Source organism: Mus pahari, chromosome 11 (genome assembly GCF_900095145.1).
Source record: "Mus pahari chromosome 11, PAHARI_EIJ_v1.1, whole genome shotgun sequence".
In the NCBI taxonomy this organism is placed as follows: Eukaryota; Metazoa; Chordata; class Mammalia; order Rodentia; family Muridae; genus Mus; species Mus pahari.
The window spans coordinates 23,441,955-23,467,744 of record NC_034600.1 but is presented as its reverse complement, the minus strand read 5'-3'; the positions used below and the strand labels follow the sequence as shown (position 1 = coordinate 23,467,744).

At 43.1% G+C, this 25,790-nt stretch overlaps 2 protein-coding genes and 1 pseudogene across 5 annotated transcripts in view; 2 read left to right on the top strand and 1 right to left on the bottom strand.

Moving 5' to 3' along the window:
• Dhfr (dihydrofolate reductase) overlaps window positions 1-5,177 on the bottom strand; it is a 31,459-nt gene extending 26,282 nt beyond the window's left edge. The window contains exons 1-3 of the mRNA XM_021208445.1: window positions 4,997-5,177; window positions 4,623-4,672; window positions 1,703-1,808 (exon numbers count right to left, since the gene is read on the bottom strand). Of these exons, the coding sequence (XP_021064104.1) occupies window positions 1,703-1,808; window positions 4,623-4,672; window positions 4,997-5,082 (242 nt within the window). The 5' untranslated portion in view covers window positions 5,083-5,177. The remainder of the gene's footprint in view (window positions 1-1,702; window positions 1,809-4,622; window positions 4,673-4,996) is intronic.
• On the top strand, window positions 2,341-3,716 carry LOC110329000 (annotated as a pseudogene).
• Window positions 5,178-5,332: 155 nt separating the features above from the next.
• Msh3 (mutS homolog 3) overlaps window positions 5,333-25,790 on the top strand; it is a 142,548-nt gene continuing 122,090 nt past the window's right edge. For 2 of the 4 annotated variants that reach the window (XM_021208286.2, XM_029543979.1), the window contains exons 1-8: window positions 5,348-5,543; window positions 6,929-7,046; window positions 8,827-9,047; window positions 10,927-11,115; window positions 12,443-12,559; window positions 13,023-13,140; window positions 14,782-14,927; window positions 17,704-17,870. In XM_021208286.2, the coding sequence (XP_021063945.1) occupies window positions 5,406-5,543; window positions 6,929-7,046; window positions 8,827-9,047; window positions 10,927-11,115; window positions 12,443-12,559; window positions 13,023-13,140; window positions 14,782-14,927; window positions 17,704-17,870 (1,214 nt within the window). In that variant the 5' untranslated portion in view covers window positions 5,348-5,405. Of the gene's footprint in view, window positions 5,544-5,671; window positions 5,708-6,928; window positions 7,047-8,826; window positions 9,048-10,926; window positions 11,116-12,442; window positions 12,560-13,022; window positions 13,141-14,781; window positions 14,928-17,703; window positions 17,871-25,790 lie in introns of those variants that run through there. The other 2 variants (XM_021208287.2, XM_029543978.1) reach the window with 2 other exon arrangements.

The following is a 25,790-nucleotide window of genomic DNA, read 5'->3' as shown; positions in this document are numbered from 1 at the left end:
CTTGAAAGCCAATCCCCTACAATGAAGCTCTTATGTAACTATAGCTTCTCTGCTTCTCTGCATGGGTCCTGAATAAAACACACGGGAGTGACACTCTTGACTGCAGTTCAAACAAGCAGTGCCTGGTACTCTAAGATGGTACATCACTGCTGATGACTACAGATTAATTTAAGGAAGAATAGTCACTATCCTGAATCGTAACTTTCCCTTAGACTGTTGTCATCTGCTGACCAAAAAAAATCCAAACTAAAACTCCTTTAAGATCCAGGAAGTTATTTTAGTAAGTAAAGACTAGTAGCAACAACAATTTCAAAGTCATGGTCAAGGTCAAACTACCAGATTTGACTTCTAGCTAATCTTATTTACCTACCCTACCACCTCTAGTCCCTTTAAAAAAATCACTTTCATTAACTTTATGTGTAAGTGTTTGTCTATAACACTTACATAAGTGTCTGCACCATGTGCATGAAAGCATGGAGCCGTGGAAGCCAGAAGGCACTGTGCCACCTAGGATTGGAGTTAGAGACAGTTGTGAGCTGCCACATGGGTGTTGGGAATCAAACCCAGATCCTCCAGAAGAGCAGCTAGTGTTCTTAACTGCTGAGCTATTTCTTCAGCCCAACCAGCTCAGGTTCTTAAGACATTTCCAGTCACAGAGAAGGAATTATCTACTCAAATGTTAATCTGGAGGAAATGAAATGTCTTGGCAGAAGCCAACTGCAGACACTCTTTCTCCAGAAGATTCCCAGACCATTTTAATACACTGAACTATTTCACCTCTGACATGGTACAAGGAACACAGTGCCTGGGTATTGTGGCTAACTAGATAATAGAGTACATGACCATGACCAGTTTCTGCATGTCCTTCATTGTATTTAGAATTGATTCTAAAAATGGGATAGCCACTTCAATTTGCTGAAACTAAAAACATAGGCATTCTTAGTGTGAAATGAGAAACCAGTTATAAATCATAACTGATAGCTAGGTCTATAGAAAAATGGTTTAAAGGATCTTGCAGAACTGTTTCCATATTTTTTTCTAATTCTTAAGGTGATAAAAAAAATCAAGCACTTAAAGGAACAGAATTAAGTTGCCCCATAGTATTAAGTGACTACTCAGTTTCTACTGTTGTATTAGGTAGTGTGGTTCAGTGGCTTAAGAAGATAGCGTCTAGTCTCTTATGTGTGTTGGGTTAAGTTCTGACAGTACCGACTGGTTTGGACAGTGAGTCATTTATAAGGCACTGGGAGGATAATACTGTAAAATATCTGCTGTGCAAGTATGAGGACCCAAGTTTGATCCCCAGCACCTGGTTCAAAAACAAAGCCTGGCTTGGTGTTATGCACCTTTAATTCTCTCTGTGGATCAGCAGAGACAGGATTCCTGGATCTTACTGGTCAGTTAACCCAGACTAATAGGTGAACACAGATCCCAGTGAGAGACCCCATCTCAACAAAACAAGGTGGACAAACCCTCAGGAAGGACACAGAAGGGCAATGTTCAGGTTTGTATGTATGGATGTATGCATGCGTATGTATGCTCACATACTTGTGCACGTGTGTGCGCGAGCACGCAAGCGCGCACGCACACACACAGAGGTGTTCATCACCTTACTTTCACACTGCTTACCCTGTTATGTACTCATCTGTGCCCTGGGAAACAGATTACTTTTCTTGTAATGAGCTCATGTTATAGCACTTACTTGAGTTCTCTACTGAGAACTATATTAATTCTGTCCTTTAAAGGGCGATTCTTCTCAGGAATGGAGAACCAGGTTTTCCTACCCATAATCACCAGATTCTGTTTACCTATAAAACCAAGCAGAAAAAAACAATATCAGAAAACACACATATATTGTCAGTGACATACATAGGCAAGATGATTGTCATAGTGACATCTAGTGGACATGCTTTAGAAAAATTAAGACTAACAGTTATACCTAAAATTCAGATTTAGTTCTCATTGACTAAATATAGTTCAATTATTCGGTTTGGCTCATGCAGTTCATATATTTTACTTAGCTTTTAATCCATTGCAACCATGCATAATTTCAGTTCAAAGTGCTCAGGTTGATTGGATTTTGTAATTCACTAGATAACCTTATTATTAGAGTCTAAAGTGGAAAATAGTTTCTAATCCTGGAATTGAGATTAAATGTGTTCACCATCTAAAACTACTTTTCTCTGATTTATCTATCCCAGAGAAATACCTATCTCTATGTATATTTAAGGTCATCTCTACCTATATTCAGAGGTCAGGGACCTTTGCAGAAGAGAGGGGCAGAAAGCACTTAAGAGTTGGTAGAAAGGGAAAAGAGCTGTCAAAGGCTGACTTTCGGCCATGACAGGGCTGACATATGTATGCATCAATTCACATCTGGCTCTTGCACAAGAACAAGTCAGGCAAAATTCAAGCATGGAGGAGGGTTCCTGAAGCCCCACAAGTAGTTATTGGTGTTGATGGCTGCTGGGAGAGGGAGAGCCCATCTTCTGGTCTGGCTGATTGTAGATTGCTCACACCCCAGTCCATGGCCACACACAGGGTTATCAATAACAAGTAGAACATGGCTTAGGAAGGAGAAGGGGACTCAGGGAGAGGGAGAAGGTAAATGGATACAATCAACATACACTGGATAAAAATATAAAGCTTTCAAAGAACAAAAATACATTTAAAAAGTACTGTTATGAGAACTACACATACGGCTTCCATTTTTTTATTTAATTACTTGGAGGAAAACCTTGAATTTCAGATGTCTGGATCAAATGACAATTACCATGCTATGTTTAGAGCTCTTTAAAAACATGATCTGAGGTGGCTAGAGAGATAGTTTAGCTGTTAAAAGCACAGTAGAAGACCTGGGTTTGGCTCTCAGCACCCACATCTCGAGGCTCACAACCGCCTTTAGCTCTAGTTCTAGGGAACTGACACCCTCCACAGGTCTCTGCGGGGACCAGGTGCACACACGTTTTGTTAATAGGTACACAGGCACTCTCAAAACAGACATTAACAATAAAAATAAATAAATCCTGAAGAAGAGTCCCTTTTTATCTTGTGCACATTATGCACAGGCCAGGCAGTACGACTGGGTGTCTGTACCTACCTTCTTGAGACAAGTTTTCTCACTGAACCTGGAGCCCACAAATTGGGCTACAGAGCAAGCCCCAGAGATCTTTCTGTCTGTGCCTCCCTAATGCTGGTATTACAAATGTGCCACTATGTCCAGCTTTTTATTCGGGTGGTAGGATTTGAACTCAAGAGTAGACTGTATTAAGATGGCATCTGCAGTTCTTCTTTGGCATTGCCTACGAGGTGGCTGCCCTCCGGCCTCTGGTGAAGCCCAAGATCGTAAAAAAGAGGACCAAGAAGTTCATCAGGCACCAGTCAGACCGATACGTGAAAATTAAGCGAAACTGGTGGAAACCCAGAGGCACTGACAGCGGGGTACGGAAAAGATTCAAGGGCCAGATCCTGATGCCCAACATCGGTTACGGCAGCAACAAGAAAACCAAGCACATGCTGCCCAGCGGCTCCGGAATTTTCTGGTCCACAATGGCAAGGAGGTGCTGATGTGTAACAAATCTTGCTGTGCTGAGATTGCTCACAGTGTGTCCTCTAAGAACTGAGGAGCCATCATAGATATCATAGAAAGAGCAGCACAGCTGGCCATCAGACTCATCAAACCCAATGCCAGGCTACACAGCAGAGGAGATGAATAGATGGCTTGTGTACATGTTTTGTGCCCCCCCCCCCAGCAAAGATGGCATTTGCCAACCTGTCTACTAGTGACCTACTATGTTCTCCACTAATGTTCTCTACTAAAGTTGTTCAACATCTGCACTGCTGACTTCTTTTCCCCGTCAGCTCTGCCATCCCTCTCCTACGAGGATAAATAGGCAAACATGTCTGTTAGGGAGAAATTCCAGCGTATACCCTGACAATCACAACTGGAAACTGCCTTATAATTATTACACACCACTCCCCATTCTTTTTTTTTTTAAAGACTTATTTATTTATTATATGTAAGTACACTGTAGCTGTCTTCAGACACTCCAGAAGAGGGCATCAGATCTTGTTATGAGATGGTTATGAGCCACCATATAGTTGCTGGGATTTGAACTCCAGACCTTCAGAAGAGCAGTTGGGTGCTCTTACCCACTGAGCCATCTCACCAGCCCCACTCCCCATTCTTTTATTTCAAGTCAGTCACCCACACTGCCTCACTGAAGACCACAGCCTTCATCCCACCGTGCCTTCCTAAAACCTCTTAATTTAACAGATTTAAATTATATTTTAGCCTCTTCTCCCCTGCATTTTTCTCCATTTATTCAAGTCTTCTGTCTTCCAGTAACAATTCTCAATACCGGCTCAGGTCTCTATTCAAAGTGCTGAATTTTGCTGCCGATTCCGCCCAGTTAATATATTCGAGCTACATGCACTTGCTAACAAAATTTCAAACACAGTATTCTAAGAGGATGTTTAACAAAATCTGGGAATCGCACAAAAATTTCTAGGAAGAAACAAAGATCCCAGATTCCCAGGAGACTTTCTACTCATACCTCCACCATGTAAATCTTGCTTCAAGCAAACAGTGGAACCCTCATGACTTAATTACTCTACATTACCTTCCACCGAAGAGGTTGTGGTCATTCTTTGGAAGTACTTGAACTCGTTCCTGAAAGTTAGAGAAACACTGTTAACCCGTCATGTATGCTCAGGCTCCATTCAGAGAGGAAAGGTGCAAGCCGGGTGTGGGTGTGGAGGGTGGTGTTGCTGCCCGCCCAGGGACAGGACTTTGCTCCCGGCCAAGGAGCCTGCGAGCAAAGGCTGGCACAGCAGGGGGATCACCGCGGGAACCGATAGGGTGGCCTCTCGCTGAGGCCGGCAGGGTCTACCGCTCACGCCCCTGCCCTAAGCAGGTCGGCCTGCGCGTCCAAGCCAAGTGGCCGACCCTACTCAGTGAACCGCCTCAGTTTCCCGAGCCCAGCCCGGCCAATACCTGAGCGGAGGCCAGGGTAGGTCTCCGTTCTTGCCAATTCCCATATTTTGGGACACGGCGACGATGCAGTTCAGCGGTCGAACCATGTTGGCAGCGGGGACAAAAATCCTACCAGGATTGCCCTCAAGTTTGGCGCGAAATCGCAGCCCTGAGCTGTGTACCGCTGGCGCAGCTGAAGCCCCGCCCCTAGTACGGCCCGCCGCGCACCCTATTTGTGCAGCTGAAGCCCCGCCCCCACCAAGGCCCGCCGCGCATCCTATTTGTGCAGCTGAGGCCCCGCCCCCAGCAAGGCCCGCCGCGCATCCTATTTGTGTCGCTAAGGCCCCGCCCCCAAGGCCTGTTCCGCACAGGTTGCGGCGTGTGCGCGCGCGCAGGCGCTCCAAGCAGGCCGGCTCTTCTGCACACTGCAATGCCCCGCGGGAAATCCGCGTCGGGAGGCTCTACTGCCGCCGGCCCAGGCCCGGGGAGGCAAGCGGTCCTGAGCCGGTTCTTCAGGTCTGCGGGAAGCCTAAGATCCAGCGCGTCCTTCACGGAGCCAGCAGAAAAGGTGGAGTACGGCTCGGCAGCGCCCCTAGCGTCTACCCAGGCGAAGGCCGCCCCGGGCGGGCTCTGTCCGGGACGGGGCGGAGCCAGAGGGCTAGGCGCGGGGTCAGGATGGGGCGGGTGCGTTGGCGTCGTGGCCGGAAGCGGAGGCCTTACGGAGAATTAATGGTGGGTAGGGCTAAGGGGCGGGGCCAGGGAAGGATAAGGTGGTGGCTTCTGCTGGTCCTTGTTTTAGTTGACTTTTTTTTTTTACCTGATCTAAGTAGTAATAGATTTGAGGTCTTGGTGCTTCCAGTCGTTAGCCGGAACCCGAGCCAGAATCTTCTATCCTGGTGAATGGCGAGGGCTGTCCGGCCCAGGATGCGTTTTTAAACCTCTGTTCTTCATTCTTTCCTTTACATTTTCCCTACTGTCTTGATGGTTGAAGAGGAGCTTTATTTACATATGCTTGCTTGGCTGACTAGAAGAAAGCTGCCTTTAAAGCTAGTTTCTCAGGATTCAGAAACATACGCTCTGTCTTTCTGATCCCCGTGCCAGAATATTGTTTTACTGTATAGATTCCCAGTGTAAGCATTTGGATGGATGAAGTTTCTGTACATGCTTATAGTTGGATACTTCCTGTTGCGTGCAGCCCTTCAGATAGTTTAAAGCAAAGCGAAACAAAAAGCCCCATAGTGAAACAGCCACAAATACAGGCCCAAGGGCGTTTCTCACTCTAGCTGGCAATGTGTCATACTTGTTCAGGGTGTGTTAAGGCCTCGGTCATTTCCCAGATTGAAGATGTAGAAGGTGATTATAACTGGCTTTTGCTATCTCCTGTATTTTAGTGCAGTTGCAAATCAGTTTAAGAATCTTAACCCCTTTCATTTATATTTCTTTCCTATACTGACTGATGCTCTACCCTCTCTTTTTAATGTTCACTTGTATTTCTGTAAATTCACTAAGATTTATTTTGCACTCACCACTGAGAGGATACTAGGCAAAAGTTTTAAGTTTTTCATCGATTATCTGCCAACAGATAGTCCCGGGACATCTTTTAATAGTGAATGGAAGCTTTGAAACAGGAAATACATTGGTCGTTTATTATCTCCTCTTCCTCCCATAATTTTGCATTTTGAAAATAGATTTTTTTAAATTGATCTTGTAGAAGTATTTTATTTAACATATAAGTAGGAAAGTGGAGAATTCCACATAATTTTAGCAGGATGTGAGGTAATGAGAGACTGTACCTGTCAGTTTCTGTCTCTGATGGCAAAAATAGTCACCCCCAACTCTACGAAGAGTGGCAGGCAAGGGACTTACTATCATTCTGCAGCAAGGTTAAATTACTCCAGAGACTTAAAGCCTTAGATTAGTGTTAACACACCATTTCCAACCTTCCCGATACAGGTGACAGAAGGTGACAGCAGGAAGAGGTCATTGGGAAATGGAGGGCCCACTAAGAAAAAAGCAAAGAAAGTTCCAGAGAAGGAAGAAGAAAACATCTCAGTAGCATCTCACAACCCTGGTAAGTGCTAGAGACTAAGTCTTCTCAGCTGCTCGGGTTCCCCAGAGGGCAGAGGGGGCCATGGGAGCGCTGAGCTTTGTTTTCCTGTGTAGAACAGGAGCTCTGCTGTGCCTCAGCTGCTGTTTGAGAGTCTAGGCCCACAGAGGAGCTCAGTTCTCTTAATTTGGCTGTAGTTCTTCCAATCTCTTTTGTTCACTATTGCTGTATTTTTTTTTAAGGTGTGTGTGTGTGTGTGTGTGTGTTTTGTGAGTGTAGATGCCTTGCAGAGGCACGAGGCATGGAGTCTTCTGGGAGCTGGAGTCACAGGTGGTTATAAGCCATCTGATGTGGTTGCTGGCAATTCAGGTTCTCTGATGGAAGAGTGGAATGTGCACTAACCACGGCACTATCTCTCCTGCCATGTTATGCTATAAATCTTGGTTATAAAGATGAAACATTTGCTAATGATCTATTTATCACGTTTATTTGTGTGTATCATAGTACATAGGTAGAAGAGGTCAGAGGACAATTTGCATGAGTTATTTCTCTCCTTACGCTGTGTGAGTTCTGGCTTTGAACTCAGCGTCTAAGACTTGTTGGTAAGCACTCATACCTAGGAAGCTATCTTCCATTTCCCAATGAGCCTTTGTTGTTGTTGTTGTTGTTTGAGACAGGGCTTCTCTGTATAGCCCTGGCTATCCTGGAACTCATTATGTAGACCAGGCTGGCCTCCAACTCAGAAATCTGCCTGCCTCTGCCTCCCAAGTACTGGGATTAAAGGCGTGTACCACCTCTGCCCTGCCCCAGTGAGTCTTCTTATTATCTATCTCAAGTCTTTCATGTTTGACTTCTAGAACTGTACTGGTGAACAGAGCCTCTTCATGATCCATGCCTCTAACCCTGCTCATGACTATCTTGTCTCCTGTATCTACCATTTTGACTTTGTCATCCCTTTTATTTCTGCATTCAGTCAGCTTTGGCTCTTGTCCTTTTCCTGGGATAGTTTTTAACCAGAAATATTGCATATTACACCTTTCCAGAGAAGTCTCTAGTCTGTGCTGAGTGGGAGAAAGGCTCTCAGAGCTTGAAGGGTGAGAAGAATGTAGGCTCAGTTTACTTTGAATCAGTTCTTTTTGATTCCAGAGCTTTCCAGACTCCATGGTGTCCCCATTCTGAGGCTCAAGCATTTTGTGTTGCCAGTTGAATTGGCTTTTTGCTTTTCTAAGGATTGGGTGTGACTCTTGTGTACTGAATTAGTGACTATACATCAGTTCTCTGTTTAGCTTCAGATACCTCAGTAGAAACTGTTATCACTCCCGTCCTGTCTGTCATTATACCCAAAGAAACAAGAAGCAGAGTTCCACTAGAGTTCTGTTTTTTAAAATTAAAATTTCACTGCTTATTCTTTTATTGTTTGTTTATTGTGTATGTGCATGCATCTGTGCATGGGGGCCATATATGTGTAGAGGTCAGAGGGTAGCTTGAAGGAGTTGGCTGTCTCCTTCCATCTTATTGTTTCTGGTCATCACAGAATATAGGGCATTAACTTGGTGACCCCATTCCTGCAGAGCCATCTTGCCAGCCTCCTTTACTGTACTTCTTTGTGGATTTCATCAGTGAATGAAATTATATGTATGTTTAAATGGGTCATCTTTACCTTGAACTTGGTGCTCTTTCTCACATTATAGCTAGGTGCATTGCTCCAATGGGAATGTCCTTCTGAAAAATTCTATGCAAGTTATGAATTGTCCCAGTGAAGCCAAATTACTATTGGTATGTTTTCTTCTTCATATTTCCCAAGAGGCAAAGAAATGTCTGAGGCCCAGGATTGTTTTAAAGTCCCTGGAAAAATTGAAAGAATTCTGCTGTGATTCTGCCCTCCCTCAAAACAGAGTCCAGACAGAAGCTCTTCGGGAGAGACTTGAAGTCCTGCCAAGGTGCACTGATTTTGAAGATATCACTCTGCAACGTGCAAAGAATGCGGTTTTGTCTGAAGATTCCAAATCTCAGGCTAATCAGAAAGTATGTAACTGCCGTGTAGATGAATAACTAGTTACCTTGGTTCTGAAGTACTTTTAGCTTCTTTGAGGTTACACAGGGAAATAAATGGTTTCCATATCCAGTCATCCTTGCTAGCTGAGAGAGCATTTGTGTCTTAGCTTTTCTTTCTTCTTTTCAGCATTTAAGAGTTTTACTGTTTATTTGGGAGAGATTAGTTGGTTTGTATTAAAACAATACACAACACCCACAGGCAGTCCTGCTGTACGGTGTGGGTTAGGAACATTGATGTGAGGTTGCTTCGCATCGACAGTTTACATATTTTGCATGGGGAATCCCAGTGGGCATCATATGCGTGTGAGGTTTTTTCAGTTGAAGGTTTGGCAGATACAGTCAGTTCAGAGGTAAGTAAATGAGTATAGGCTTTATACAGATGCTGACCAGCTCTGCATTGCAACAATGTTGGGAACTAAAAGTAACTAGACAGAAGTTTCCCTGGAAGCCAGGGAACTAAGTGTATATATTACAGGCGATAGGCCATTGCTGTTGTATTTTCCTTGAGACAGAGTCTCACATACAACCCTGGCTGCCCTCGAACTAACAGGGACTTATCAACCTCTGTCTTCTAAGTGCTGGGGCTAAAGGTGTTGGCCACCATACCTGGACTGATGAGCTGTTTGGGGGTCATAGGATGCAAATGAGTGGTTAAAAGCGAACAAACTGTGGGGCTGTCAGTGCAGAGCCAGGAACACCATGGCTCGTGGCAGGTTTCCTGAGTTCACAGTTGAGTTCACTGTGTTGGCTCTAGGGATATAAAACCATAATAGGTCTGAGATATATTTCTGTCTTCACAGTTTTAAAAATTGTTTAAAATCAATTTGTTAGTATCACACTGATAATTATTTTTGCGGGGGGAAGTCTATCTTATTCCATAAATGAGTACTTTTTCTAGAAAATGTATTTTTGTGAATGGGAATTAAATTTTATATCATATAGCATCCTTGTATTTATATAAAACCATAAAAATAGAAGGGAAAAATCTCAAAAAAATTAAAGATAATTGCATTCTGATTCAATAAACCACATTTCTCTTGCCACGAGTCTGCACTTCTTTTGGAGGCTCTTTGTGGACCAATGGCCTTTCTTTTGCTGAGATGAGCTGTCTGACAAAATCAATTTAAGGGCAGCTTTATTTTAGCTCACAGTTTGAGGGTCTGGTCCATCAGAGGGAAGGCAGGTGCAGGGCGTGAGGCACATTTGCAGTCTTCCCCAGTCAGGAGCAGGGGAGGGCAGTGCTCTGCTCTTCCTCCTGTCATTTAGCACATGGGACGCTGCTGCCATGTTCAAGGCTGGCCTGCCTTCCCAGTTACAGGGCGAGGGGAACACATGGCAGCCTGACTGTTGAGAGGAGTTGAATCTCTTTTTGGAAGATTACTGTCTCTATCAGTGTGCTTCCTGAAAGTGCCCTGGATATGTGCTCTGTCCTGTCCACACTCCTGGGAATAAATACTAAGATATTAATTGATTTGTGGAATAAAAAATATAAAGCACATAGAACATTAAACTATGTAGACTTTGAGTATTCTGATTTATAGAGTTTACTTTGACTTTCTACTCAGGTTTATTTAATTTTTAAAGTTAGCATACAGAATAACTGTCCTATTTTTCGTCTTGATAACATATGCCATTCTCATTTGTATCCCTCCCCTCACTGATCTCTCTGTGTTTAAATTTTATTTTGGAAAAGTTTTCAGACCTGTAGATTACTTGGCCTCAGAATGCCTTTAGAGACCTTCTTCCCAGGGGTCACCAAGTGTTAGCTTTGTGCCAAGCTTGCCTTTATCCTGAGAACTCAACAATTCAGTTGGTGCTTTCTAAACTGGATACATCTTTTGGTTTCTAGGACAGTCAATTTGGACCCTGCCCTGAAATTTTCCGGAAGACTTCCGATTGTAAACCTTTTAACAAGCGATCCAAGAGCGTTTATACACCGTTAGAACTGCAGTACATAGAGCTGAAGCAGCAGCATAAAGACGCAGTTTTGTGCGTGGAATGTGGTTACAAGTACAGATTCTTTGGGGAAGATGCAGAAGTAAGATATTTTTTCTTTTCCTTCCTCTTTCTTTTTCTCACTGGGTCATGCTGTGCTGCCTACATTGGCGTTGAACTTCTGATCCTGCTACTTCAGTTCCTCCACCCCCAAGTTCTGAGATTAAAGGTGTTCACCACTAGGTCTACTTACAAGTTGTGTTTTCAAACACTAACTGATATTTTTCTTATCTAGCCATAGACTCTTTTAATAGATCTTATTTTCTGTCTTAAAATATTTTATTTATTTAGCCGGTGTGTATTTGTGCTGTGTGTGTATGTGTATTTGTGTGTGTGTATGTGTGTCTGTTTGCTGGCTCACTTGACACAAACTAGAGTCTTCAGAGAGGAGGGACCCTCAATTGAGAAAGTGCCTCCATAAGATCAGTTTGTATCAAGCTTGTAGGGCATTTTATTAATTAATTTAATTAAGAAATTATTAGCTGGGCAGTAGTAGCACCCAGCTTTAATCCCAGTACTCAGGAGGCAGAGGCAGGCAAATCTTTGAGTTTGAGGCCTGCCTGGTCTACAGAGTGAGTTCTAGGTAGCTAGGGCTACACAGAGAAACCCTGTCTTGAATGCCACCTCCCAAATTTTTTGTAATTACTTTTGTAATTATTGGAGGAGGGCCTAGCTCAGGTGATCCTGGGTGTATAAGAAAGCAGGCTGAGAAAGCCATAATGAGCAAGCCAGTGAACAGCATGCCTCAATGGAGTCTTCCTTGCCTCTGGGTTCCTGCTCTGTATGAGTTTCTGCCCTGACTCTCTTCAGTGATGGACTATGATATGGAAGTAAAAGACAAATTAACTCTTTCCTCCACAGCTTGCTTTGGTCAGTAGTGTTTCATCATAGCAATGTGACCCTAATACAAGATGCTCTGTAGTGTCGGGAAGGCGTGTTTCCTCTGTATAAATGGACACACCACCTAAGATGCCCTTTAGTGGCTTCTACTTGTCAGGTATTTAGCTGGTCTATTTACATAACAATGCCTTGTTCCATTACACTCTCAGGCTCTTACTATAGGGAAGACTGAACATTTTAAGGCTTTGGAAACATTTGTGTATTATGAGGACATTGAAGAACATTTGTGCTTTTGGGATTTAGAGATACAGATGTTGGCTCTGAAGTCACCCTGTTGGAGGTACCCAAAGTAGATGAAACCATATGTGTTATACAGGGAATATCTTTTAAACATTTTATGATGATTATGTCTTTAGAGAAATGTCAGAGCCTACATGTGTGCAACATGATAAACTGTTAAAAATGAACAAACCTTGGACAGGGAGCCTTGAATAGACATTATTGACATGCCTTGTATCTATACTTTTTAGATTGCTGCCCGGGAACTCAATATTTATTGCTACTTAGACCACAACTTTATGACCGCAAGCATACCTACCCACAGACTGTTTGTGCATGTCCGCCGACTTGTGGCCAAAGGATACAAGGTTAGCTTTGGCTTTGATTTGTGGGAACGGAATTGGGATTCTCTTCTAGAGAGTAAAATCGTGTCTTATGAAGTGGTAGAAAGGCTTTCACTGGGCTTAGAACTTGGGGTTATGGGAAATTAATATGTGCTATAGTTATTAGCATTGTGTCTGTATTTCATTTTTTTTCTGAACCAGAGTCTAAGTTGTAAAGCCCAGGATGGGCTTGAACTCACACTTACTCACAGTCCTCCTTGCGCTGGGCACGTGGGCAGTGCCAGCCCTGGAGTGTCTACCACTGCAGTGTGTTTCTTCCTTTATCCACTTGCCAGTTACTTGGGGTTCTCTCTGCTCTACATCTGGACATTAGGGTGTTTTCCTTACTTCCATTGCTTCAGAAAGAACATGTTAACAGTTTGAAACTTTGGTAAAGAAACAGTGGTTCACCGGATTTGGCAGTAAGTGTGTCTTATTTTTGTTGAAGGTGGGAGTTGTGAAGCAAACTGAAACTGCAGCATTAAAGGCCATCGGAGACAATAAAAGTTCTGTCTTCTCCCGGAAATTGACTGCTCTTTATACGAAATCCACACTTATTGGAGAAGATATCCTTTTAGGATAGGAAGCTTCCTCTTTCTTGTTATGGGGGGATTTGTTTTAAAATGACAAATTTTACTGAACAGTTTTTCCTTTTCTCTAATGAGAATGTGCTTGTTGAGTTGTTCAGTCACTCCTCTATGGTCGGTGTGTCACCGAGGAGAGGGTGGGTATGTGTCCATTGTCACAGTGAGAGCAGAGTACATTGTACTTTAATAGCAAGAGAAAGAAAGGCGACCAATCAACCATCCCCTTGTGGGTCGTGTTAGCTGTCCAGGGCTTTGCTGGCTCTGCAGAGGCTTGCTAATGTGAGACCAGAAAGGAACTTCATGACTTCATGGGAAACCAACTCCAGAGGCAAAATTAAGACACAATTAAATGTGAGATCGTCTTCATTAATTGACATCATAAACAAATTATTGAAATGGGAAGTTGGTTGACATTTTCTCTTGCAGGCTTCAGTATGCACAATCACTATACCAAAATTTATCATTGCTCATAAATTCTTTATGTTAGTTGAAGCAAAGTAACTTCAAAAGCATAATAATAAGATTCTTAGTTTTTTGTTCTGAGATAGAGTCTTACTGTGTACTCTAGGCTAGCCTTGAATTTCTTCTTAAGCCTTTCTGGTTGGGATTTTATCCTTGCCTGGGCACCATACCTGACCTGTTATTTTATGAAGTGGAATAGTTATTCAGAAGATAAGAACAAGGTGCAATTAAAAAGATTTACTAGATAGTCAGTCAAGTCCCTCTTTTTAAATTTTTCTTTTATTAAAAATAAAAAAAAGTAGATTTCAAATCCACATCTTTTCTGTCTCTTTTAGAAAGGAAATAAGCATCTAATAAGTGATAATAAAATCAACTACAAATGACAAAGCAAAGACAAAAAAATTGGAATAGGACAAAACTGAACAATAAAAATCCCCAAAGAAGCAGCACCAGAAACACAGACAGACACAGAGACACACACCAGTTGCACACACAGGAATCCCACAAAAACCCGGCTGGAAGCTTTATTGCTTATGTATTCAAAGGACTGTAAAATTAAGAAAAACAAACAAATTTGCTACTTCCAAAGATGTGGTTGACTTTGTCTTTTGCTGGCCGTCTGCTGCTGGGCAGGAGGCATGTTACCCTTAAGAGTGGTTGGCTTCCCCAGTGAGACTCCATGGAGAAAACAGGATGACTTTGTCCAGAATAAGCTTTTATCCTTGAGAATTTTGGTTAATGGGATTCAGTTTTTACATGTCTGAGCATACATTCTCCTATATGTAAATGCATGTGTCTGTGTAATATGTTAAAATTCTCTTGGTGTTTCTAGACTCTCAGGCACTTTAGAGACGGGGATTTATGTGTGTTCTCTTAGTGTGTGTCCTTCGCTTTGTAGCATTGCTGGGTTGCTAAGGAGCCAAGTGCCACCGTCGACCCAGCAAAATGGGTTCATTTTTGGGCTCCCACATGGTTGCAGGGGCACCTCTAGCCCCTATGGAATTGAGAAGATAATAGTTGCCTGTCCTTGTACCTGTTACAGTTCAGGGAAGAGATGACATGCAACTATGACCGTCCTTGGAAGCGTGCTGCATGAGGAGATAAACCTTTATCACTTAATGGGGATGAAGCATGTTGTTTTTCTTTAATCGTTACTACATGTGAATCCTCTCATCAGGCTGGATGATTCTGTAAATATTGATGAGGTAATGACAGATACATCTACCAACTATCTTCTGTGTATCTACGAAGAAAAGGAGAATGTTAAAGACAAAAAGAAGGGGAACGTTTCCGTTGGTATCGTGGTAAGTCCTTTGAAGGTGAGGAGTGAGTGACAGGTGTTTGTGGTACCTTGTGTGCATTGTCGTGAGCGGTACCTGATGAGGATGTGGAAGTACTCTCAGGGACTTACTAGGAAAGTTTTTCCCTCACAACAATACCCAACAAGTAATTAGTTCTGATTTTCTTTTCTGGTTACTTGGCCCTCTGTGCTGGTGAATGATCCAGATTGTTTTAGACTGTGTGCCGTTGAAAACGGTGGCAGTGATGGGCATTCAGGGGAATAGGGACCTGATAGTACAATAAAATGCTATACCCAGCATGCGCACGGCTAACAAAGGGCTCTAGAGATGTCCTCTAATGTGTCGTCTAATGGGAATGATTACGTGACTAATTAGATTCTGAGGGATGGAGAGTTAAGGGAGATTATTAAGTGGCCGGTACAGGACAGCATACTAAATTAATACCAGAAATATGTCCACTCTATCTTCCGGTAAATATGATTCAGGAGCTGTAGCAGTACTAATTTTACATTCTGCCCACTCATGAGCAAATTTATCCACTAACAGATCTAAGACTGTGCCCCTCAGGAGTATTAGACTCCCTTATAACCACTCTTTGTGCTTTTTCAATATCTGCAGTCAGTGACCAGCGTTAACAAACATTCCTAAAGCATCAGGGTCTTCAATGTACCTTTTAATACATTATTCATACCATATAACTGTGCTAACCTGGCATTTGCTTAGCCAGTAAGCCCTTCTCTCAGGGAGTTAGCAAGGCTGTGAGAGTTGGGGAGGCTGAAATGAATCTTCCCCCCATGAGAAGTACTTTCTATTTAATCGTAGACAGTTGGTCCCATCTACAAACAGTAAGGTCATTTGCTCATCGGCATTAGCATATGTACCGTGCTGTGCTGTTCTGTATCTACCCGGAGAGCAGACTGAATGGTAGCACAGGAGACATACAGGCCTTGCTCTAGCATCTAGCAATAGCATGCTGCCACTGCCAAGGTTGGCAGTAGCGGCTGAGCAGGGATAAGCACACTTGGAGCAGTGGTCGTTGACTCTAAGTAGTCCTGGCTCCCGTCGTTGACCTCAGCAGTCTCTTCTGACTCACGGCATCCTGAGCTCCAGGCCAAGGCTGCACTTGCCACTTGAGCTCTGGAATCTTTTCTTTGAATTTTGGTTTGACCACTCCAACTTTATGTATAAAGGAAGCCTAGGATGAAAGTGTTTTGAATTTTTTGTTCCTTGTTTTATATACAAGTTAACAATTTGTTTTCCTGTTTGTTTATTTGCTGGGCACAATATGAGGGGCTCTCTAGAGCCCTTTGCTAGCCATGCGCATGCTGGGTATAGCATTTTATTGTACTATCAGGTCCCTATTCCCCTGAACGCCTATCACTGCCACCGTTTTCAACACACATGTACCATGGCCATGCTTGTAGAGATTTGAGGACACTTTGTGAGAATCAGTACTTTCTACCCCGAGAGGATGAAACAGAGGTCACCAGGCTTGGTAACAAGCCCCTGTATCTGCTGGGGCATGTTGCTGGTCTGAATGTGACATTTTATTTACATGTTTCAGATCTTTGATTGCAGTGCTCTTTAATCTTATAACCCACATGTACTCTGTACTTACTCCTCTGTTGCTGGACACAATTGGGGGGCTTGGTAATTTTTGCCTCTGTAAAGAATACTTCTGTAGGTACTTTTTGCATCTTATGCATATACCCAAGCTCTCATGAATGTATATCTGGGAGGAATTGCTGACGTAAACATTGCTGGCATTTTCTCCTTTCCTCGATGATGCCTGGCTCTTGTTGGAAGTAACTGTCACTTAGTTGACTACATTAGCAATATAAAGATTTGTGACATTTGTGGCTTTTCATTAGTGCAAACTGTCCCTATCTCTTCACCTCTGAGGTGTCCGTGGTAGAGAGAGTGCAGCCTGGGGAGTGGCTGCAGACCCACCATTTTATTGCTCTCAGACTTTGGTTAAGTAACTTCACTAAGGTTTTCAACTATTCCAAACCTTGATCCCTTTCAGGCTTTCTTACATTGTCACACTGGGGTGACAGGTGATGGCTTTAAGTTGTCTTGGCTGTTTTCCTGGAGACTAGATGGGTTTCATTCATCGTCTTATGTTTGATTTCTGCTATGCAAGAACTAGACTGTGCTGCTTGTATGGGATCAGTGTGGTCGCTGGCACTTTGTTCTGATAACTTACTCTCTGTACAGGGTGAAGCTGTCAGAGCCCTCACACACTCGCTGTCTGATTTAGTCCCTGAAGCTACCTTGTGAGAGAAATTGATAATATGTTTCTATTACATATGGAGAGGAAGCTGATGGCCAGGAGCGCTGGGAGACTTGGCACTCTGTCAAGTCCACCAGGTCCCACCCCGTACTCTGTGTCTCATGAAACTCCCACTTAAGCCTATTGCATCAATTAATTAATTAACTAGTTAATTAATTCTGTGTATACATGGCAAATGTGTGGAGGTCAGAGGACAACACTGGGCATAGGTTCTCTCCTTCTACCATGTAAATCCTGTGGAGATCACACTCGTCCTCAGGCTCAGTGGCAAGACCTTTTTACCTATTGAGTCCTCTCACCAGCCCTCAGCCCCTTTTAGATGCCTGTGAGTCTAACTTACTATGTCAGAGTCTTAAAAGGCAGATGGACTTTCACTTTAAAAGCTGAGTGCATTTTGGGGAGCATGTCATTAAGTAGGACCGTGCTTGTGATGCGTCGGTGCGGCTGGGCTGCTTTCTGTGCTATTATGTTTATTGTCACCTCCAGGGAGTGCAGCCTGCAACCGGCGAGGCTGTGTTTGACTGCTTCCAGGACTCTGCTTCCAGACTGGAGCTGGAGACTCGCATATCAAGCCTGCAGCCTGTGGAATTGCTGCTTCCCTCCGACCTGTCTCAGCCAACAGAGATGCTAATCCAAAGAGCCACCAATGTCAGGTGAGGAATGACCTTGTTCACACTGGAGGTTCCCAAACCTATACTTATTCTTATAGAAATTACTTACGGTAATTATATCTCAATGACAGAGGGTTTTTGATTTGTTTTTCCCAAGTCAGGGTTTCTCTGTGTAGTCCTGGCTGTCCTGGAACTTGCTTTGTATACCAGGCTGGCCTTGAACTCACAGAGATTCATCTGCTTTTGCCTTCCAAGTGCTGGGATTAAAGGTGAGCACCACTGCCTGGCTCCAATAATAGAGTTTTTAAAAGGAAAAAATTGTGTAGGACTATAGATGACAGTCATTCTAAAGGGATTTATCATATTACTTAATTATATTGTTTGAAGATTTATGCATATATTCTACAGGTAATTTAGAACTTATTTCTTTAAATGTCTGTATAATTTCTGTGCTGGGAGTTTCTCTTCAGCATGGGTGAGGCCGAGGAGTTTTATTTACTAGGCCTATATCACAATACTTCTTTTGAAGCAAGTAGAGGAGAAGATGCATGTGTGAGACTGGACACACCTTGCTGGATTCTCAAGGCATGCCATGTTAGCACTACAGGCAGGTGCCTCTGCGGGAGAGTGGAAGGGCGGGGAGCACAGGTAGGCCTGCGTGCTGCCATATACATGAAGGAAGGGATGAGAAGCCACTGACTAAATCAAACTGATCTAAAGTCAGGCCTTGATTTTACAGTCTGTTTTTCTGATGATAGCACTAATATGCATTTACTTAGAAGAATAAGAGTTACAAAAAGAAAGATAAAATAAATCCAGTTCCACAAAACAGAAATAACTGCACTTTGGTGTTTTATTTCTTTGTGTGTATTACTTTTTTATTTATAAACTTAGGTTCATGTAGCAAATATAGCTTTGTACTTATATTTAGCTTAAAAATTCCCTATCTTTCATGGGAAATTTCAGACACATGAATGTAGACATTTCAGAAGAGACTAAGGGAGTAGTGTAGTGAGACACCACCAGTCCATCTGCCAGTGCCGACACGCCCCAGGCCGGGGCCATGCTCATTCAGCCACACCCTTCTTTCCCTGGGGTGCTTATTTTTGAAACAAATTTTAGTGACTACCACTTGTCTGCTTTTGTCTGCTAATATTTTAGTAAGCACTTCAAAAACATGATGCGTCTGACATTTGTTGTACGGGCAGACAGTGATGCGTCTGCTGCTTTTGGTTGTGTTTACAGTTCCGTTGCTCAGATGGTGTGGTAGCATCTGCAGAAGCGTTTGTGTGCATTCTTAGTTCTTTCCCGAATTCCTAAGCCAGAAGTTAGAAACATTTATACAAATTGTAGTTGCTTGCTAGTCTGATAATACTGGCCCAGGGGTTTCATGGACTCTTTGGAACATTTACAGTGATTGTCTGAATAAATAATCTTTATTATTTCTATTATAGGTTGAAAACTGTAAGAAAATAGAAAGCCCCTTTCTTGTTCTTAATTCTCTTCCGTGTTCAACATTGGCCAGTTAAAAGTCTAACAGTCTATTTATGAGGGGTGCTGATGCTGGAGAGCTTAAAATTGAATAAATTCTTAGAAACTCTTAAGTGTAAGAACATTTACTGTGTTTCATGCCTTTAATTTTGTTTATTTTCCTTCATAACCAAGTGTATATTTAATTAATTTAGATTAATCTAGAATTTGGTCATTTTAATCATTGAGTTAGATTTCTGTTTTCTACTTATTTTTATAAAAATCAATAAAATTTAAAAAAAAAAAAAAAAAAAAAGAGAAAGCCAGATCCTGTCTGTGCAGTAGCAGACAGTGACAAGATGGCGCTTGTTTGACAAGGAGCTTTACCTGATGCATCCTCGTGCTCGTGCATCAGATGAGGTTCAGAAGCCTGGATTTGGCATGCAGGAGATGCTGGCTGACTGGGACTTAGGAATCTAACGACTTCAGGCCATCTCAGTGTATTTCTCTAGCTAGCATTCCAGGTTTATAATTCTGCTCACGCTTACTGACCAAGTAAGCCTCCATTCTTGGTCCAATTTCTTTCTGTACCTTTTGCTCATGAAGAGTTGAGAATTAAGCCTGCATCTCTATGAGTGCCTGTAGCTAATTTATGTCTATAGAGAACAAGGCGGTAGATTTTCAGATGTCACAAGGTCATAGGTTGGATGGAAATCTGTCTCTTTGACTTAGTGACTTTGAGTAATCAATTTGACTGCCTTGTCTTCCTGTGTCCTTGCTGTATAAAATATAGGCAGTAAGAGTGCTCACTATAAAGATGAGTTGTAAAGATAATGTGCATAAAGTTTCTGGGATAGGGCCTGGCCAAGAAAACTCACTACAAGGGGGAAATGGTTGTCTCAGCCCCTCTTCTGTTGCATGATTAAGTGCCTTGTCCAAGGTGCTTTGTGGAAAGAAGAATTTCGTGGGCTTATGGTTCCAGAGGGTTAGAGTCCTTGAAGGCAGGGCAGGAGGCCAAGGGCTCACAGCTTGAACCACAAAGCACAAAACACTGAACTGGCGTCAAGGCCTTGAAATGTCAGAGCCTGCTCCCGTGACACCTTCCCAACTAGGGACCAAGTGTTCCAGTGCTGGAGACTGAGACCTCATTTAAACCACCACAAAAATGTAGCCATCTCCTCTTTACTATTGCAACTCCCTACTTACTGGTTTCTTTTCTTTTTTTTTTTGGGTGGGCAGGGTGCGGTTCAGGATACATGTATATATTGTTTTCTTTTTAAATTCAAGTTGTCATGTGGCCCAGGCTGGCCTCCAGCTCCCTGTGTATCTGAGGGGTGCCCGATCCTCCTGCTTCCTCCTCCTGGATGCCGGGGTTACAGCTGCACCACAGCCGTCTCCCCTAGTCTCTCCTGGGCCGTCTATTAGAGTACATTGTGCCTTCTTATTCTTCTCTTTGCACATATCTTTTAGGATGTAATTTCTCAACTACTGTTAGGTTTCTTTTGTTAGTTTTGATCATTGATATTTATTTTTTTCAAAAAATAATCTTACAACTCCTTTAAAACATTTAACAATTATATTTTAATTCAGCGTGGAAGGGGGTCAGTGGGTCAAATGATTGTTGTGCAAGTGTGCAGATCTGAGTTCAGCTTGTGAGCACCCACACGGGAAGCTGTGTGTGGCGGTGAATCCCGTCATCCTAGTGTGGGGCAGGAGGTGGGAGCTCCCAGGGCTCCTCAGAGGACCCTGATTCTTGTGTGTGCACACTTGGAGTACCCCAGCCCTAGAGATGGGTGAGCTGGAGACTTGCCAAGGACCTTGCAGGAAAGGTAAATTCATTTTAAGTGACATATTTGATTCGCTATTTCTACTTGTTTTTAGTGGAGTATTTGGACCAATTAAGTCCCTGTGCTTTTGGTAACATCCTATTATTTTTATAATTTGAAAGATCTTTTCCCATCTTGCGAGCACTTTGTAGTTTTACCTGTGTTTGATTTTTACCAAATTCTTTTTTAAATTTTATTTGTAGTGCTCAATTTTAAATTTACGTTTTCTTTATTTCGTTGCATGAGGTAAGTTCCTATCTTAATTTTTCTTACTAGAGACAGTTGCTCCACTTTAATACCCACAGAGCTCATAAAGAATAGTTTGCCAGACTCCTGTTCTCAGTTGGCTTAAAGGCAGCAGTGTTACGTTCAATTTTCAGATAAGAAAGTTTTATTGTGAGTTTAGCGGTGTCTCTTGTCAGTGCTGACATGTAGTTCCTTATCTCTCAGACCTAGAGTCACACCGTAACCCCGTCTTTTTCTGCGATAGATGAGAACGCTCCAGTTTGTGTCAGGTACTGGTGGGTATTTACTGGTAACAGAGATATTACATATTACTATGTGAGACGATGCAAAAGTTGCCTGGAATTATAGCAGATTTAATGTAGTTTTAAAATCAGTTTTTAAAAATTTAACTTTTTATTCCCAACTTTAACCACAAGAGGTCTCCAAAGGATTTTATATTTTATGAGTTGTTTTTTTTTTTTTTTTTTTTTTTTTTAAGAATATGCTATCCTTCCCATTTATTTCTCAAGCTAGTTGCATTCATTTCATATAGGGTGTCATTTTTAGATTAAAACAACTAGGCAAAGATGATGGTCAGCTGAATCAGACACTCCTGAGTAGTGGTGGACTGTTCCTCAGGTGTCTGTCAGGTGGGATCGGGCATCCTACTCCGTTATCCTGCTGGCTGTCAAGTTGGATACAGAGAAACAAGTAGCAGCGGTCACGAGATCGCTTCAGTTTAGAGAGCTTTATGTTTATAGAACGTAGTTTATAGTCAAAAGAAAAGGTATGAAAACTATTACATAATTAATAATAAAGCTGTTACTAATAGTATTTACTAGCTCTCCCATTGAGTCTTGGGGTGAGTATGGCGACTGTCTTGAGTTCACAGAGATGGGCGTACCCTGGGCACGGCATAGCCATGGCAGGCTGTGGAGGAGGTGGGTTGCATAGGGACATTTGCAGGACGGAAGACTTGACTGGATGGAGGAGAGGAGAGAAGTGTTTAGTGTGTAAAATGAAACTATTCAGACATGGGCACACGGCGAGACTCTCGATCAGAGGAGCATTTATATTCACGGGGGAGAATCAGCGCAAGATGTGAGCTTACGGCCAGGAGAGACACTTGAATGTTCAAGTGAAAAAAAATGCTCTACATGGGAGAACACAAAGGAGATGAGAGAGCTTGGGGAAAGTCAGTAGTTAAAAGTATGAGGAAGAAAGAAAGTCAGGTAAGGCCAGGGCAAGTAGGAGGTGGGCTGTGGTCATGTGAGTGTAGGTAGGAGGTGGGCTGTGATCATGTGAGTGTGAGTAGGAGGAGGGCTGTGATCATGTAAGCGTGAGTAGGAGGTGGGCTGTGGTCATGTGAGTGTGAGTAGGAGGTCATGTGAGTGTGAGTAGGAGGTGGGCTGTGATCATGTAAGTGTAGGTAGGAGGTGGGCTGTGGTCATGTGAGTGAATAGGGGGTGGGCTGTGGCCATGTGAGTGTGAGTAGGAGGTGGGCTGTGATCATGTGAGTGTGGATAGGGGGTGGGCTGTGGTCATGTGAGTGTGATTAGGAGGCCATGTGAGTGTGAGTAGGAGGTGGGCTGTGATCATGTAAGTGTGAGTAGGAGGTGGGCTGTGATCATGTGAGTGTGAGTAGGAGGAGGGCCGTGGTTACCTGCTGCCAAGCTGGATTTGGTGACACATGCCTTCAGTTCCAGCATTCCAGAGGTGAGGCAGAGGCAGGCAAATCCCTGTCTATGGAGTGAGTTCTAGGTTCTAGGACAGCCAGGACTATACAGAAAAACCCTTAGTGGGGTGGGGTTGAAGAATAAAAGGGAAAAAGGGAATTTGTCTCATTAAACTGTTTAATAATCTGATGTTATTATTTGATGTTATGTCATATTTGATGGTTCCAGGTTAGTGACAACAGTGTCCTAAGTTTAATAAGTTAGTGCCTTGGACTTAGATGAGGCCATCAACGTTATTCTTAGGTCTCAGGAGCCGACTAACCGAGGGATGCCTTTTCAAGCACTGAGGATTGTGGGAAGGAATAGCTAAGTACCTCAGTCTGAGGGGATGTTGAGGCTGGGCAACGTAAGGACGGGGTGTGGGGGTGGGAGAGGGGAGAAAGGCATCATCAGGCCGGGCTGGCTGAGACATCAGCTGTGGGTGCAGAGTGACCTGGTACAGCACTTCTGTCAGAGATGCTCAGTGCCAGAGCAGGAGGCTGTAGTGCCCACCCAGGAGGGTGGGGCTTTATTAAGATGTTTCTCAGGTTATTTTGCTGAGTCCTGTTATAGCTGCTATACTTTGTGTCAGAATTTGTTCTTCTGCAATTTAAATAACATTTAAATATCTACAGAGACAATACATTTGTTTCAAGTGAAAAAAATACCTTTTTAAAAAGGAAAACGATTTTGTTAAGCTTCTAAACTTCTCAATTTGATTTATATTATTTTTATAATATATGGCTTAAATATCTAAACCTAAAACTTAGTGCTGTATGCCATTTTTTGTAATAATAAAGTCAAGAGTTGGGAACATAGACAGGCGTATGTACAAAAGTAACAGAATGAATAGACTGTTGTTTGATGTGACGTAAGATGCTCTGCTTGAAGTGAACTTTCCTAGTCAAGTGGGGCCGTCAGATTCTGCTTTTTCCTTAATAGCTTCCCCTCATCTCTTTCTGTAAATGCCAGTTTTAGAACCATAGCAAAATCAAGAGGGAGGTAGTAATTTTTCAGACATGTCTTCTTCATTATCCATATTATCCAAAGCAAAACTAGGTTCTTTTTCAGTTCAGCATTGCTGTACTTTATCATAAAGAATCGGTCGTTTTCAACATTTTTTCTGTTTTTAAATATTTATCTTGTGCTTATAAGTGTTTTGCCATGCATGCATGTCTGCATGTCTGGTATCCATGGCAGTCAAAAGGTGTAGGATCCTGTGGCCCTGGAGTTACGGATGGTTGTGAACCATCGTGTGAGCGCAGGAAACGGAATCCAGGCCCTCTTCCAGAGCACACGTGCGCTTGCTTACCCAGTGAGCCATCCCCACACCGCGGACGTCACGGGCATCACGCCACTGCTGTGTCTTTCTCCAGCTCCTGCTCTTGCGCTTGCTTACCCAGTGAGCCATCCCCCACACCTCGGACGTCACGGGCATCATGTCACTGCTGGGTCTTTCTCCAGCTCCTGCTCTTGTCCAGGCTGTGTCGGGTTCACTCACTGTTACTATTGCTCTGCCTTCTTTCTTCTTCCCAGACTCTGTGACAGCAGTATCTAACTGTGTTTCCTCCGTCCTGTCTGTTGTCTCCACCTCACTGGTAGTTTCCCCCTTCTTCAGGCAGCCGATCACCAGCTTTCTAGTTTGAATATTGACTTTTCACTCCTGAATTTTGTTTGGGTTTTCGTTATATCTTTTAATTTCTGGTCAGAGATTTATTTTTATAACCTTGGCCTTATATCTTTTTATTTGTTTCAAGCCTATGAATGACTGGTAAAACATTAATAACTAATTTTGTGTGTGAATGTGTCTATATAGGCATACGTGTGAAGGTCAAAAGACAGCTACCATGTGCATTGAGGGGATCAGGCTTGGCAGCAAGGGGCTTTGCCTGTTGACCTGTCTTGTTGGCTTTTGAAACATTAAAAAAGCCAACACAACACTGCCAGTTTCTCTGTTCGTGTCCGTTTCATACATATATACAGTGCACTGTGATCATGACCACTTCCGTTATTCTCTTCCCACTCAATCCCTCCCAACCAGGCCCCCTCCTACTCAGAATGCCTATTTTATGTCCCATGCCCTGTGTCCATAGCCACCTCTGCTGTGAGTCCGTGATGCATGTGAGGCCTTGGCACTGTCAGAGATTCTGACGTTGCTGCCGCCCTCTGTTGGTCCATTTTTTTTATTGGGTTTGTCATCTTCCTGTTTCTTAGTGTGATAGAGTTTTGGTGGTAATGTGTGTTTTTACCTACTGTGAGGTGAGAATCCGGGTCTTACTTAGACTGTCTTCAGAGCTTTCTGATTTAGCAAGGTGGGCTGTGCTGCATCATGACTGCCAGGTGGAGGGAGATACATACAGATGTTCCCTCTGCAGCCTCTGGTGGGTGGTATGAGTTCTAGCTTTTCATGTAGTCTCTGTGTCATTCAGTAGTGGGGACCTTATCACCACAGTGAGAGTGACATACAGGCTGCCTGTGTGCTCTCCATTGCTCTACCGAGGGGCCTGAGGGCTTGCTAGGGATGGACATCTCAGTTTCTTACCGTCCTCTGACCACACCAGCAAGGGATGGACATCTCGGTTTCCTACCGTCCTCTGACCACACCAGCAAGGGATGGACATCTCGGTTTCCTACCGTCCTCTGACCACACCAGCAAGGGATGGACATCTCGGTTTCTTACCGTCCTCTGACCACACCAGCAAGGGATGGACATCTCGGTTTCTTAC